Source organism: Heterocephalus glaber, unplaced genomic scaffold (assembly GCF_053883595.1).
Source record: "Heterocephalus glaber isolate CG9 unplaced genomic scaffold, H.glaber_assembly_v1.0 deba00001547, whole genome shotgun sequence".
NCBI classification, from domain to species: Eukaryota; Metazoa; Chordata; class Mammalia; order Rodentia; family Bathyergidae; genus Heterocephalus; species Heterocephalus glaber.
In genome coordinates this window covers 10,658,003-10,673,291 of record NW_028258340.1, presented here as the reverse complement: position 1 = coordinate 10,673,291, position 15,289 = coordinate 10,658,003, and the positions used below count along the sequence as shown (strand labels likewise).

The 15,289-nt window shown below is 41.2% G+C and overlaps 1 protein-coding gene across 2 annotated transcripts in view; it reads right to left on the bottom strand.

Annotated features, from left to right (window-relative positions):
- Nucleotides 1–15,289, bottom strand: part of Srpx (sushi repeat containing protein X-linked) — a 106,929-nt gene that overhangs the window by 28,697 nt on the left and 62,943 nt on the right. For both annotated transcript variants that reach the window (XM_004850028.3, XM_013074019.3), the window contains 4 exons: nucleotides 14,002–14,178; nucleotides 5,502–5,628; nucleotides 2,217–2,338; nucleotides 1,321–1,500 (listed from right to left, as the gene is read on the bottom strand). In XM_004850028.3, the coding sequence (XP_004850085.1) occupies nucleotides 1,321–1,500; nucleotides 2,217–2,338; nucleotides 5,502–5,628; nucleotides 14,002–14,178 (606 nt within the window). The remainder of the gene's footprint in view (nucleotides 1–1,320; nucleotides 1,501–2,216; nucleotides 2,339–5,501; nucleotides 5,629–14,001; nucleotides 14,179–15,289) is intronic.

The window sequence follows — 15,289 nt, the reverse complement described above, 5'->3', positions numbered from 1 at the left end:
CATTCATTCAGACAAAATGCAGTAAGTGCCTCCTATGTGCCAACCTCTATTCCAGGCACTAGGATATCACACTGAGTAGCACAGAGTCCATGTCCTTCTCCTTGCCTCAGGCACTCCGAGTGTAGGACAGCCCTGCTCAACAGAAATATAATGGAAGTCTCTATACTTTTAATTTTTCTAGTAGCTTCATTAAATAGATATAAAGAAATAAAAGAAAATAATTTTATAGTATATTTTACCTAATCCAATACATCCGAAATACTTCATTTCAACCTGTAGTTAATATAAAAAGTATATTCTCTTTGTACTAAGATTTTTAAATTGGTACATATTTTATACTTAGCCCATCTCAATTTAGACTAACCTCACTTCAAGTGCTACAGAGCCACATGTGGCTAGTTCCATGCAGGCCTAGGAACCCCAGGCCTCAATGCTAGCATGATGGCTGTGGAATTATTAGCTGGAGAATGTGGGACTGGTATCTGGTATGTTCTTTCTGGCATGTAATGTGTGATATTAAAGATCCTCAGGCATTCAAATGATGAGATTATATATATATATATATATATATATATATATATTCTCTCTCTCTCTCTCTCTCTCTCTCTCTCTTCCTTTCTCCTAACTCTGAATGACTGGGATCAAAGGGGAAGGATAAAGATGAAAAGTTACAAGGAAATGAGAAAAAAGAGAAGTATATCAATAAGAATCTCCAAAATTTACTAGGTATTTCAGACTTTACACTATTTTTGCCACCTTGCCCAGTTAGAATAGCTGGCATAGAATGAGGGCTTACCCTGTGCCAGTCACTGCTCTATTCCACTGCTTGATGGATGACTTCATTTAATCCTTTCAACCACTAGAGAGGCAAGTGAGGTATTATTTTCTTTATTTTACATAGGAGTAAAGATTTCAAATGCTCAGACTCTGCATGACTTTCCAGCTAGCGCTGCAAAGCAGGCATTATATTGTCCATACTCAGCACCACACTGGCTTTGTAAGATCCTGCATCTTCAGAAGAGACCAACAGAGGTAACTAGAGCAGACTTTTTTGATTCATAATGTCACCAAAGGCTGGCACTCGGTTCCCTAGCTTTCTCCTTAGAAGACGTGATAGGGAAACCAGAAGACAGTCAGAGGCAAAAGGAGGAGGGCAGGTAAGATGAGGTTCAGCAGGAACTATGTTCACCCACTTGGGTGATAAGGGACAGCAACGAACTTTTCAGTGTGTGAAAGGAAACTTTCTTTCACTGTACTGAAATCTAGAGTCAAGCAGTCTTCAAGTTCTGCTGCAGGCTGGAGAGAGGACTACACACATACCTGCACAGGTGGGCTCTGTGCCAGACCAAGCCAGGTTGGACTGACATACTCGGGCAGGGCTACCCTGGAGCTCGTAGCCACCGATGCAGGAGAACTCACAGGTGGCTCCATAATTGTCACCATCACTGGAACACTTCATGTAACCATTCTCTGGGACATTGAGCTTGCCACAACGTCTGACTGTAGGGACACAAGCCCATAAGAGTCTTAGTGCTGGGCTCCCTTCTACAGAGTTACCGGGGCAGATAAGGACTCAGAGGCCTCAGTTTTGCAACAAGGCTTTTATATTCGCCTGCAAAATGAGTGAGGGGGCAGCAATGACTATTTGTCACTGAGTGGACCTTGGAATGGCCACTATTCACACCAACAAGACCACTGTCAGTTGCTTCAGTCCTGTGTGTTACAGATAAGGAGGCTGAACCCAGAACAGTAAAGGGTAAAGATGATTAGTAGTTAGCAGTGCAAGCCATGAGGCATAAAACAATCCTTAAAAACACTTTTTTTTCAGGTAGACCAATAGTTTGGAACATAAAGAACATGGTCTTCTGGTAGCCCAAACTAGGAGGCTCTTAACCATCCTGGTTTTAGAAGGACTTGTAGGCTTTAGCTGGTTACCCACACTCAGGGATAGAAAAGGTAGAGTAATGTCCTCCTGGGCATCTGTGGGCTCTTGAGAAAGCAGACCTGTGGAATGTCTTATATAATCTGCCAGCACTGATCCCTATCAATGAAATCCAGGCATTAAGATGGGACACTTCCCCCAGCACTCCCAGAGACTGAGCCAGAGCTGGCAAGGACCCCTATGCAGGGCATTCAGAGTTCTTGCAGGAGGGCCTGCTTCCCCTTTCCCTTTGCTCGTCTCCAGAGGGGGAGAATCCCTTAATTAGTACTCTTACCTCTTACTTTAACTCGGAATTTGCAAGTACCCTTGTTCTCAGCTCTGTCATAGACTGTGTACTGGATCTTGTGGTCTCCTTCTGGAAAACTTGAGCCTGGGGGAAGGCCTTTTAGAATAACACTTAGAGGGGGAAAAAAACAGAAACACCAAAGATGATTCTTACAGACCTAAAAAGCAGTTGCCCCCCTGCACAGTGTGTAGGGATACTGAAGGGAAGCCATGGGGACAGTTTTACCGGAACAAAGATTTTGCATGAATAGAATCTCCTAAGTTTTCCTCTGTTTTAGTTTTTTTAATCCTCACAACAACCCTTTTAGGTAGGTAGTGTTCTCCCCATTTCATAGATGGAGAAATTGAGGCACCAAAAGGTTAAGGAACTTTTGAAGATCACACAGCTGGAGTGACTCCAGTGTCTTTCTTCTTGCTACCTGATAAGAAAACTAATAGCTACAACATTATCAAATGCCAGGTTTTGTTTGTTTTTCTATATCTGGATAATTCTACTTCTTACTAAGAGCTTAGAAATGATGATAATATTTGTTAACAATGGACATGTGGAATTATCACTGTCACTCTGAGAAAAGCCTTACATATAGGTGGGTGAGGTGGCCATTTATAAGGTATGAAGTAAGGGGTCTTGGGTAAATGTCAAAAAGCCCACTATTTAGAGATATGTCACTCTTACTTTGAGATGTTTTAAGACTCACAGGAAGCACAATATAAATTCAGATAAACCTAAAGGGAATAATCTTTCAAACATGAATGGCTGCTAACCTTTCTGAGATCCATCTGTGACATGGAAATAACAGAAAGAATTGATAAGAGAGTTCAAAAGAAGAACTGTTTCATAGCTCCACACGAGAACTTTCTCCTTCAAGGCAGACAGTAGCTTGGATTAGGCATGGGGGAAAGAAGTCACAGGAGAAATGCCAGGAAAGCAAGGAGCCAAATGAGAATGGGCCAGAGGCCAAGGCAGCCTTCTGGGAACTCCATCCTGCTGGCGCACCTTCCCTGTGGCATCAGCTCCGAGCCTGTGTGGGCTCTTGGCTGTGGAACATTGGCGGCAGACAGCTTCCCTGACCAGAGGGAATGGCAGAAGGCTACGAAGATGCTCTTTTAAAATGTCACATTTCTAACCATAATATGCAGGTTACCCACAAAATGCCAAGGTGAACACCTTTGCAAAGCTTTTAGACAAATGAAGGCATCTGGTAACTTAATATTTTGTTTATTATACAGGATTTCAACAACAAGAACAGCTTCAAAACTATAAGAACTTACTATGTGCCAGCGGGTGGGCCAGACATTGCACTAGACACCAAAGAGTCAAAGATAAATAAAACCCAATCCCTGATGATGTCAACTGACTGTTTTTCTATTTGTATGTGAGTGTGTGTGTGTGTGTGTGTGTGTGTGTGTGTTTAGTGGCCTATTTTTTAATCCCAATCACCCTAAGGGATTTATGGCATATGCATGTGACAGCAAGTAATTTTTTTAAAAAAAGACAAGATCTTGTTATGTTTCCCAGCCTGGCCTTGAGATCAAGATCCTCCTGCCTCAGCCTCCTGAGTAGCTGGAATTATACATGTTCCACCATAGCCAACAAATAGTCAAACTATATCTTTACAAAGTTACAATGAGAAACACAACTAGTACTATTATTTAATTAGATGATACACTGGGGGAAGATGCAAAAACAGAATATGGCATATGGCAAAAAACTACAGTGAATATTTAAATTTAAAAATGATTACGGTAAAAGATATATTGCCATGAATTCTCCTCAAAAAATTTCCCCTCACCTCCAATACACTTATCCCATTATTCTTGCCACCTTCCGAAGTTCTGGAAGTCCTTTTTCATTGAGCATCTTGAGTTGGGCTGCCATAGGTGCCTCAATGCCCTGAATTGATTGAAAATATTTACCTTTCATGATCATTTTGGCTTTAGGGAAAAGCCAGAGTGACATATTGCCATACCCAGTGAACAAGGTGAACAAAGACTCATTGTAATGTTTTTATGAACCTGCCTTTCCACTGGATGGCACATGGCATCAGCATTCACCATGTTTTTTATCACACCTCCTAAAGACACTTACAAAAGAGGATTTCCAGAACTGCTTCAAAAAGTGGCAAGAGTGATGGGATAAGTGAGTTTGAAAAAATGGAAAATATTTTGAGGAGGATTCATGGCAATGTGTCTTTTACTGTAATTTTAAAAACTGAAATATTCACTGTAGTTTTCAATTGCACCTCATATATGAACACAATGCTGAGTGACAGACTCGATCTCCTCTGACTAGGAGATGTCTGTTATTGCTAATAATTGTGTAGAACTGTTAAGTCATGCACGGTCTGGGTTGATAGGATTCTAGTAAGTCTTTCGCTATGGCTCAGCAAAGATGAGTCAGAGGCATCCTTTTGTCCAGAGATGGAAAATGTGGGTGGTCTAATTGGGCTGCTTACTTCAAGACACAGATGGGAACATGCTGACACAAAGTAGTGGCCTCTAGGGAACATACGGCTGGGGTAGAGGCCCAAATGATAATTAGAAGATGCAGCCAAACTTCATCAAAGGAAACCACCTGTTTTATAAGGGTTGAGGTGGGAAATAAACAGAAGACACTGTCTCTTTTTTATAAGCTTCTGTGTTTGATGTTGTCAAATGTTTTAAAAATAAATTGAAAATCAAAATTAATTTTAAAAACACACATCCAACCCCCAAAAAGGGGGGAGGTTGGAAAGTTTTGCACTACACCAGTGGTGGCAAACCTCTGTATGGCTCGTGTGCCACAGCGGGGTGTTTGTCATTGAAAGCTCTAAAAGGTTCGCCCTTACTCTAACCATACCAGAGAGCACAATGTGGGCAGCTGCTGGCTCTTCTGGGAGCACAGAAGACTTCCCAGTGCAGGAGATACCTTCAAAAGGTGTGTGAGCATGAGTCCGAGCCCTCTAGGCAGGCCATGGGGGTGATTCTAACCCTAACTTACAAACTAGCTTCCCCTTTCTCCTTCTGCTCTTCCTCTTCCCTTCTTCCTTCAGAAAATATTTACTGGGTGCTAACTATATGCCAGTCACAGTTCTAACCTTTAGAGATATAACAGTGAACATACTAAACCAAACACAGATAATTCTCTAAGCAGTATATACAGTATGTTAGATGGTGCCAGGGGAATTGCATTTAAAAATATAAATAGACTAGAACAGATACACTCTCTCACTTTGGGTCACAAATGTCTCACATAAAACAGATAATATCACTCCAGCTGCCAAATTTTGCTTACTCCGTAAGAATGCCATCTGCTGTGTCTCTTCCTTCTGGGGTCTCCCAGGACACCCGAACTGTCAGCTTATTGGGCTCCGCAATGCGTTCCTTCACACTTGGACACTTGATTCGAGGAGGTTCTATATCTGAAAATATAACCCACAATATTGTCACCATCAACATGATATGTGCTATCAAATTGGGGCATAACTCAAGACTTCTAGGCACTCTCCAGTTTTGAGGAATTTGTTCACTATTTCTCTTCTGCCCTTCAACATGCCCTTTCTGTCCTGCTGAGTTTTTAAGGTTGTTTTAAGTACTCTCATGCACAGAATTAAACTTGCAATCATCTGACCTTGCTAAGTACTGCATTTTGTAGGGTAAGGCATTAGCTACAGCTTCTTCCTTCCCATACCTCCAAACTCTGCCTATTGACCTGGTAACACCAAAATCACTAAGCTGAAACTAGAAGTCATTCAACTTTAACAAAGCCCTCCTGCTTTAAAAACAACATCACAGAGCTGAGTGTGATGGTGCACACCTATAAGCCCAGCAGCTGGGAGGAAAGGCAGAAGGATCGCAGGAGGATGGCCCAGACTGGGCCATTAGCAACTTAGTGAGATTCTGTCTATAAATAAAAAATTAAAATTAAAAATTGACTGGAAATATAGCTCAGTGTGAAGGCCCTGGGTTCAATCTCCAGTACTAAAAGCAAACAAACAAAATAAAACCCAGCATCACAAAATACTAAAGAAACATGTACCCTAGGTATCATCTAGTTGATTCAATTCAAAGCAACAACTTTTCACAAGTGCCTATTCATCCAAGGCCTCATTCTAACTGCTTAGATTGTAGGTACAAGAAAATCAGGTGCTCCCGACTTGTCAAAGTGTTTGCAGTCTACCAGGGAGACTATGTCACCACACGTGAAATATAAAGTATGGTGGAAAGTGGCACTGCCCCAGGCAAGGTAAAAGTGAATGCTATGGAGGTATGAAGGAGCCCCCCCCCACTCACTTTATGATGTGCAAACTGAATCTCAGAGAGCTTAGATGATTTATTTAAGACTATGCATGCAGACAGTGGTGATATGAATTATAACCCAGATCAGAGCACTTACCACTGAGCAAGCTCTCCTTTCTGCTATGCCTGGTGCCAAAATAGCACTAAATATCTGTGTGAGTCCACTTCTCCAACTGCCACTGAACCACACCTATCATTTAGGGTTCTGAGACAGCAGTTTTACCTGGGCTATGTCCCTTCAAAGACTTCCCAAATTTCTCAACTACTTTCTCTACCTGAAAATAGAAATTGTGCCTCTTACTATCAGCATGAGTTGATACTAAAGGCTAGAAATTTTTTAAAATGTCAATTCTACACTAGGTTGTATCTCATCTTTTAGCTGAAGTGAAATCATTAGAGGAAGTTCAAACTTTTGCAAACTCTACTTGATGATCCTGAGCAGGTAGAGAATATGTTTAAAGAGAGCATATGACCTTCAGTTCTCCATTGCTTTACATATCAACCAATGATTATCTCAGCACTATTACAACCTACATGAAAATTAAATATCTTTTTGATCCTGAATCACAAATGTCTTTGAGAGTTAAATAGATCAAGTAAAATTCTTCATATACTTTCTCCCGTGTCTTCTATAATAACTTCTCATTTTATTTAGGGTTAGAAATTATGAAAAATTTGTTAATCAATTTTACCTTTAGCTATCTAAATTCATTTTCAATCTATGTCATCTTTCAATGAAGTGTGAATTAACACTCACAATACATTAATTCTAAGTTGAACAACTACCACACTTTATTGAATTTAAATCACTACTGATTGTGAGATGCATCCCAATTTCAGAGATATTAAAATATGAAAAAATATGCATCTTACAATTGATAGTATAAGTGTAATGCTGAAATGGAAGGTGCTTTGAATGCATTCAAGGTGTCTATTTTCAATTGTAACTTTTTTTAAAATCCTTTATTTTTACTATGATGGTTGATAGATGACAGACTTTCATAATTCAGATAAGCATTTCACGGCTTTGGGAGAATCAGAAAGAGAAGTATACTATGCCTGCTGTCTGGTAGTTAGATACAGTTGCCAACTGCTTTATAAAAATATGGATTTATGAGCCAGCATTGGTGGCATATATCTATAATCCCAGCATTTTGGGAGGCTGAGACAGAAGGATCACAAGTTCAAGCCCAACCAGGGCAACTTAATGACTTAGCAAGATCTTCTCTCAAAATAAAAAAGGGCTGGGGATATAACTCAGTGCAACGGCCCTGTGTTCAATCCTCAGTATAACTACCAATATATATATGAAAACACTTTAAGCAAAAGAAATGAGCCAAGGAGAGCATATGAATTTCCATGTAGAATTACACTGTGTAATTACCATATCTTCTTCAAAAAGATACTGTCAGAGACAAAAGAAATTCTCAGCCTCTGCGTCAGGTAAACTAAACATGTGCATAAGATACTGTTTTATTTTTCTGTATCAACAGTATGTACTGACAGTGTGAGCAAACATGCACCAAAGTAGGTTATATGGGCAGAGTCTCAGTGCTTCCCATAGCCAGCTAATACTTGGTTAACAATGACCAGCCAAAACTGGCCTACTTTTTCAGATGCCCCACTCTTCCTAACCAGAAGCAAGAATAAATAAATCACCACAAATAATAGGCAATATTTACTGAATCCTTCCTATGTGCTCACCTCATTATTTCACTGAATCTGCATAACTATTCATTAGACTGATTAATGTTAGCATCCCCATTTATAGAGTGGGAAACATTTCCTCTCTTTTGGAATTTCTTTGTGGTATTGGATTATAAAGACACTATCACATATTTTCAATTTATTTTAATAACCCAAGTGCTTCTGTGTGTCTGCCTGCTGTTTGGGGATTGCCTTCCCCATGAATCCTTAAAAGATTCACAACCAGACTTGATTCTAATGCATCCTCAAGCAGCTGTCCTACCTCTCATTTGATGAGACCAGTTGGCCTGTCCACCAGCCAGCACTCTGGAAACTTAAGTCTATTATTCCCTAGTCATGACCACCATAGGTTTTACATGTTATAATCCATTTCAATGAATGAAATGAATAAAGTTACTATAGAAACATAATTACTATTCCTTGTCCAGTCAGAATGCCTGCAGAGCCAGTTATTGTGTGGAAACCCTTAAACCGCAGAGAAAATCTTGGCCTTGCTCTCTGCCCAATACACTGGAGGCAACTGACAAACTGACTCTATTTTCAGTGGTCCACTTCACTGTCTGCATATAAAATGTGAGAAACAAATATTCTGCAGTGTATCAACTATGGCAGCTGAACTATTTACTTGGGAATTTTTAACATGTCTAACAAGGTAGGTGGTGGAAACAGGGAGGAAGTTCAAAAGGACAAGTCTTGACCAACGACTAACAATAAAATGCAAGGAAAGTTACCCTATGCCAGTTTCAGTCCTAGGCTCTTCAAGAGCCTGGCACCTTTAGTTTTCACTAGCTTGGAAGCCAGCTGCCATGTAATGCAGTACAATTGAATAAAGAGGCCATGTAAAAAGGATAAGAGCAAGAGCAAGAGTGAGAATGAAACAGACAGATTCCACCCAGTTGAGTTTCCCCCCAACTGAGGAGCCAGATATTTGAGGGAAGCCATCTTGGATCCTCTAGGTCTAGTCAATCACCTCAGTCATTACTTAAGCCATGCCCATGGAGCCCTGCCCAGATTTCCAATTGAGAGAATCTTTGATTGATAACATAGAGTTTTTGAAACCACTGTGGTCTACTGTGCAGAAATAGATCACTGAAATAAATATAAATGAGTCTGAGGTTGGTGATAGAGGAAGGAGAGTTCATTTTATGGGGGCATTGGAAGTGACTGCGAAAGGCAGAGCAAATCTGGCCACTGAAAATTCACCCAATTGTTTGCTTTCCCCAGCCACAGCACAATCCCTGTGGATGGCTCTGGAAAGTGGTTCTATTTCTTTGGCACCATAAGATTTCTGAGAACTTTCCAGAAAGAACAAAAGAAGCAGGAAGGAAAGTAATGAAATTTACAATTAAAAGTCAGCATCTTCACCTGAAAGAAGACCAACAAAAAATTCACTAGTCATTCCTTTATATTACAGTAGCCCACTAAAAGTGTAGCTGTTCGGATTGCACTGGCAAGTCATGTAAGGCAGACACTGGATCAATATTCCTACCTATCAAATTCTTTCAAAATTGCAATTAGACTCGTGAAAATTTGCAAAAGAATGTGTATTTGTCAGTCCCCCCCCCAAATCACCATAATTTAAGATCATTTGATACATTTCTTTGTAGCCCCAATGATGATAAATTTATCATCAACTGAATCATGCATTGCAGCCCAACAATTGTTCCTATGGGTCACTAGGTAAATCCATCTGTCAGACAGTTGGGAAGCAAGGAAAGTGGACCGTCAGAGATATTTTATTCTAGAACTTCACTGGTGTTAATAAATCTCCATCTAGTCTGTAGAAAATACAAAATAAGAAGTGAGTCATTCCAAAAACCAAGTTGGGTTGTATATTGTCTTTTGTTAAAGAAACTAAAAGGGTACTCTGCATTTCAAAAGATATTTGCTGGGTTTCCTTCATCCATGGTTATTTATTTATTTATTTATTTATCTATTTATTGAGGCAGGGTCTCACTATATAGTTCTGGTTGGCCTTGAATTCACAGCAGTCCTCCTGCCTCAGCCTCCTTAGTGCTGGGACTACAGGTGTGTGCCACCACACTCAGCTCATCCATGGTTTTAAAACCATCTTTATTTTTTTTTTCTTCTCATTCTGGCATAGAAAACTATATTATGCTAAAGGAGAGCTCATGTGTCTACTCAAAACCTGGTCTTTAAATGAGGACTTGTAATTTCAACTGTCCAATCTTCTATGTAACCAAAAATAACTAAAAATAGAAAGAAATAATATCCCCCAAAATAAAAGTGGTTCCATTCTGAAGAACTTTTTTGTATCAATGGAAATAGTGATTCTTTGCATACTTTATCTCCTGCCCTTTGTAATATGGTATGTATGTATGTATTTTATTTTGCACCTACATTTAATTATTTATATGCATTTCTGGAATGACCATGAATTTGAGTCCCTGCCAGAATGCGGCCAGAATAAGAGAATTAATTTTAACTTGTAGCACTTTCAAATTAGCTATCCCACTGAACTGATCATCCGGGAGTCAAAGAAACCCCAGTGTTCCTTGTTTCCTCCCAGCCTGGAAGAGAACTGGTTGGATTTTCTCAGCACTCAGCATATTGTTGGCCAACATGTCCTGCTCGAGATTGTATGGAAACCTGGGACCTACTAAGCCACCACGTGTCAGCTGTGAAAATAGGTTGAGGCTCTGAGTTATGCTCAAGGACCCCCATCCTTGCCAACACACAAACTTATAAAATTAATTTAATACATTCAAAGCCAAAGGAGTAAATGATACCTTTGGAGTAAAAGTCATTGGCGACAAACTCCAGCTTGCTCATCACCAAAATAAAAAAAAAAAGCATTGCCCGCTTGCTTTGTTTAGTCCTTTTTATTTTCCCTAAGAGCCTTAAACTCCCTTGTGGCTTGCTTCACCCCTTTTCTCCACTCTCACCCAATTAATGCACAATTTTCCACCCCTACCCCCGAAATTTGCCTGAACTTTGTCTTGGCAAACCATAAGATAAATCTTCTGAAATTGGATGGCATCTCTTAGTTCCTCTCTCTCCCTCTGGGAAGGTTCCAGGACCATCTGGTCTGGCTTTAGATGTGCTTGGTGCTTTTTGAGAACAATCAGCATTTCTTTCCATTGCTGCACACAATCTAGAAATCTGAACCCTGTGATCTGTAGAATGCTCTGCCAAAACTTGCTTAGCAGAAAGATCTTTGAACTCCTCCTCTCCTACCATTACCTCTGCCCCTTTCTATATGAGGGAACAAATTTAATTTTTCTCCCTTTGGTTCCTTTTTAAGAGCTAGCTTGCACATAGCAAACAAAGTATGGAGAACTACTGAAGTGTGAACTCTGGACATGCTCTTCTTGAAGGACATTGTCTAAGGCTTTCAGTAGTTCCCCGTACTTTGCTATGTGCAAGCTAGCTCTTAAAAATGAACCAAAGGGAGTTTTGCAATCAATGAGCACAGTAAGATTCAGAAATCCAAATCCTCAGAGAAAAGGGGTTGTGACAAACATTCTGCTAACACTCAGTTTTGCTATCATGTCCCTTTACTGACAACATGAAAGTCTCAGATTCCATTGCCAGCTGGAATAGGTGCCAGATAGGTCCATTAATGGGAGGCACTTTCATGAGATTGGAAGACAGGAAGGAGAAAGGTGCCGTTGTTCCCTAGCAGCTTCAATAGGTGTTTCCTGGGCTCCTAACTTCTCATCAGTCATGGTGCCAGATGCAGAAATGTCAGCATTGGAGTAGACTTATGGGCTTAGGGGTGACATTACTGTCCCACTTTTGCCACTCCAACCCTTGGTCAGTAATGTCTTCCAGTTATAATGATTATAGCATTTTCCTCCTTCAGCTTTCCCTGTACTTTTGCAACCATAACTCCTGCATTAAATTCCCCTGTGTTTGAAATATCTAGTGGTTTCTGGTGTGAGGATTACTGATCGATAAAAATGCCTACCTAAATACCAGAAGAAGAGAAGACTAGAATGAATCTGAGTCTGTTATTTGGACCTATTGCTCTCGTCAAATAGATTCAAAGTATAGTCCTGGCTGTGAACTTGATATAAAACGGTTTGGATCACATCTTCAGGCTGATTCCTTGACTACAGCTCACCAGCCATGTAACTTCATAATGAGAATAGCTAATACTGCCAGCAAAGGCAGTGGTCAAAGACAGTGAGTGGCATTGCCATTATGAAGACACTCCAAGCCAGGAGAATTTGTTGTGCCCAGATCGCGAGGTCCCCAAAGATCACCAAGGAGCCGATTCCGATGCAAACACACGAGGGTCGTTTATTCAAGCTCGAGCAGGGACTCTCATCCGACACCGACGCAGCGGGTCAGGATTGAGAGCCCCGACTCTAAAACACCAGGGGTTTTTATAGAGGTTACAGCAAGGCGCGGGGTTTTCAAAAAGGCGCGGGGTTTCAAATCACATGCAAATCACACGATTGGCTAGCATTTAGCAAGTTTTGAAAGTTTAAACCTGATTGGCTGTGCCTTGCACGCTGAACTGCAAATGGCTGCTCAAGTCATCGAAAAGAACATCTGGGATACTGGGGTATTGGGGTAACTACTGATTAGCTGTTGCAGGCCATTGAGAAGAGCATCTGGGACATTGAGGCAGCTACTGATTAGCTGTTGCTAGGCTAGTTGCTAGGGGACTGCTGAACATTATCACAGGCAGGTGGCCAAAGTACATCTTGTGGTTTTTCTTGGAACTAGAATTTATGTCCAGGCCACCTTTCTCTAAGATGGGGCCAAATTTTAAAATGGAGTCACTCAGGTCTCACAAATTGTCTGACATCAGCCTCCAGGAGTTAGCATCAAATTTCATCTTACACTTGAAGTGAAATGTGCAGACACTGAGCAGCCAAGAAGGAGTCCTTGGGGCAAAGCACATTAGCAGACTGGGCTAAACATTTCTCTGGAAGATGGACAGACACAAGCAGGGAGGAGCCAAGCTCTCCTGGCCAGCTGCCTTGGTGCCTTAGGACCAGTGCTATCCCTGAATTCAGAGACTTTAGGCCTGCGAGAGCCTGGAGATATAGTCCCAGGCTTGTCTCTGTGCAAGCTCAAGAAAAATCACCTGACCTCTTAGGCTTCATCTGTAGGATGGGTAATTGGACTGGAATGTACTCTAAGAGTAGATTCTGACTCTCAGTTTATCATGAATAAATGGCCCTCTAGGACAGTGGTTCCTAACCACTTGGAACAAATCAAAAAGTACCAGTACACCAGACTTTCGGATTCAGCACGTAGAGGGGCATGTGATCATTTGCATTGCTAATAAGTACCCTTGGGCTGCTTCTAGGGCCACACCTCACTGTGAGAACCACTCAATGCCCAACAAACCCAGAGTAAGGGAAAATATCCCAATCCCTTCTTGCTAAGCAAAGTGAGTGCTTGCTGAGCACCAGTCAACAACAAAGGAATTGTGTCTCTCAGCTGAAATGCATATACATGTTCTCTGCAGGACTCTCTGCAAATGTCAACAAGTCTGCTCAATAGGGCAGAACCTCCAACTGACCTATCAGACATAAGCTGTATTCTGCCAGCCTACAATTGCCTCAAAAGCAACCCAAGAAAGAGACAAAAGCCTTATAGAATCCATATGCTTTGAAGTCAGCTCTAAGATAGAGACTGAGGTTAGATCTAAGGCTGAGCCAGGGAGCCAAGGACAAAGAGAGCTACTGAAAACAGAGCTGAGTGCTTATGCTTCACATGCAGAATACTGATGCTGGCTTTAAAATCTACCATAGGAACAGTCCCTGCTCCTCCCAAAGCACTGTCTGGAGAGCCATGGCATTTCTTACCCACACAGGTGGCTGGTCGGCCACTCCAGGCCTTGTTGTCCATACATGTGACTGTCTGCTCCCCTTTCAATGTGTATCCTGGTGAACAATAATATTCACACCGGGAGTTAAAGTAGGCACCATCACCACATTTAAAGCCTCCATTTGTTGGCATGGCAAGAGCAGGACATCGCTTTTCTGAAGAAAAAAAAAAAAAGGAAAAAGAAAAGAAATAAAGCAAATCAGATATTCAGTATTTCTTAATTTTTGTCCATTGAGTTTCAGAAGTCAGAAACTGTAAGCATACAGGGAGAAGTTTATTGAAATCTAACAAATGGAATTAGAGAAAAGGTGGCTGTATATATGTATGTCACACAGAAGAGACACAAAGTTTCATGCCAGACAGGCTTAGGGTGGTTACTGTCTGTCTTAGGCTGAGTTTCCCAGAAGCGGACCCTGAGATGAGGATTTGTAAATCACTGGTTTAGAAAGAAAGTCTCCTGGGGAGACCAACAAGGAGATGGTGAAGCCAAGCAGGGAAGGGAGGGAGCCAAGCAAGGGGGATCTCAGGTAACCAGCCTCAGTCAGCTCTGGCTGGGGAGCTCTAGCTCTAGAGGGTGAATGAGAACTCCAAGTCTGTCTGCCTCCAGGCAAAGACTGGGCCTTCCTTAATCCTTTAACACTCAGTCCTTGGGCAACTAAAGGTTGCCTGCCTAAGGGAGATGCTCTTCCTTGTAAGATTAAAAAAAAAAAAAGAGCAGTTCTCTGAAAGAGCAATTTCCTCTTCCTCTGAGGAAGGTGGAGGTGCAAGTCTTTAAGGATCGAGGAGCTCAGAAGCTGGGAGATGGATACCTAGAACTGGTAAAAGGGCAACAGGGAGATCTGGGGAAAACGCTGCTTAAATATCCAGTACAGTCACCTAGTTGTATAGTTTGCATGCTCTGGTTCACATGGCTGCAAACTTGAGTCTCAGTTTCCCCAACAATGAAGTTAAAGCAATGGCACCCATATGGATAGTATTATTGCAAATTTTGAATGTGTGTGAAGTACTTGGAAAACACCAATTCTCAAAGTGGGGGCTGTTTTGAACAACAAAGACAACTAAAATGTGCTTTCATAGTGCTATACCATGTGTAGCTTTTCAAATGAGAGAACACTTGTCCTGAAGCCAGCCCCTGAAATGCTTTCTTGAGAGACACTCCTTTCATGTAGTATGTATCACTTCTTCAGTGACTCTTTTCTGCCTCCTTAAGCCCTACTCCTTAAGAGAACACTTTTTATTGTATTTTTCTTTAATATGCCCTTCTTG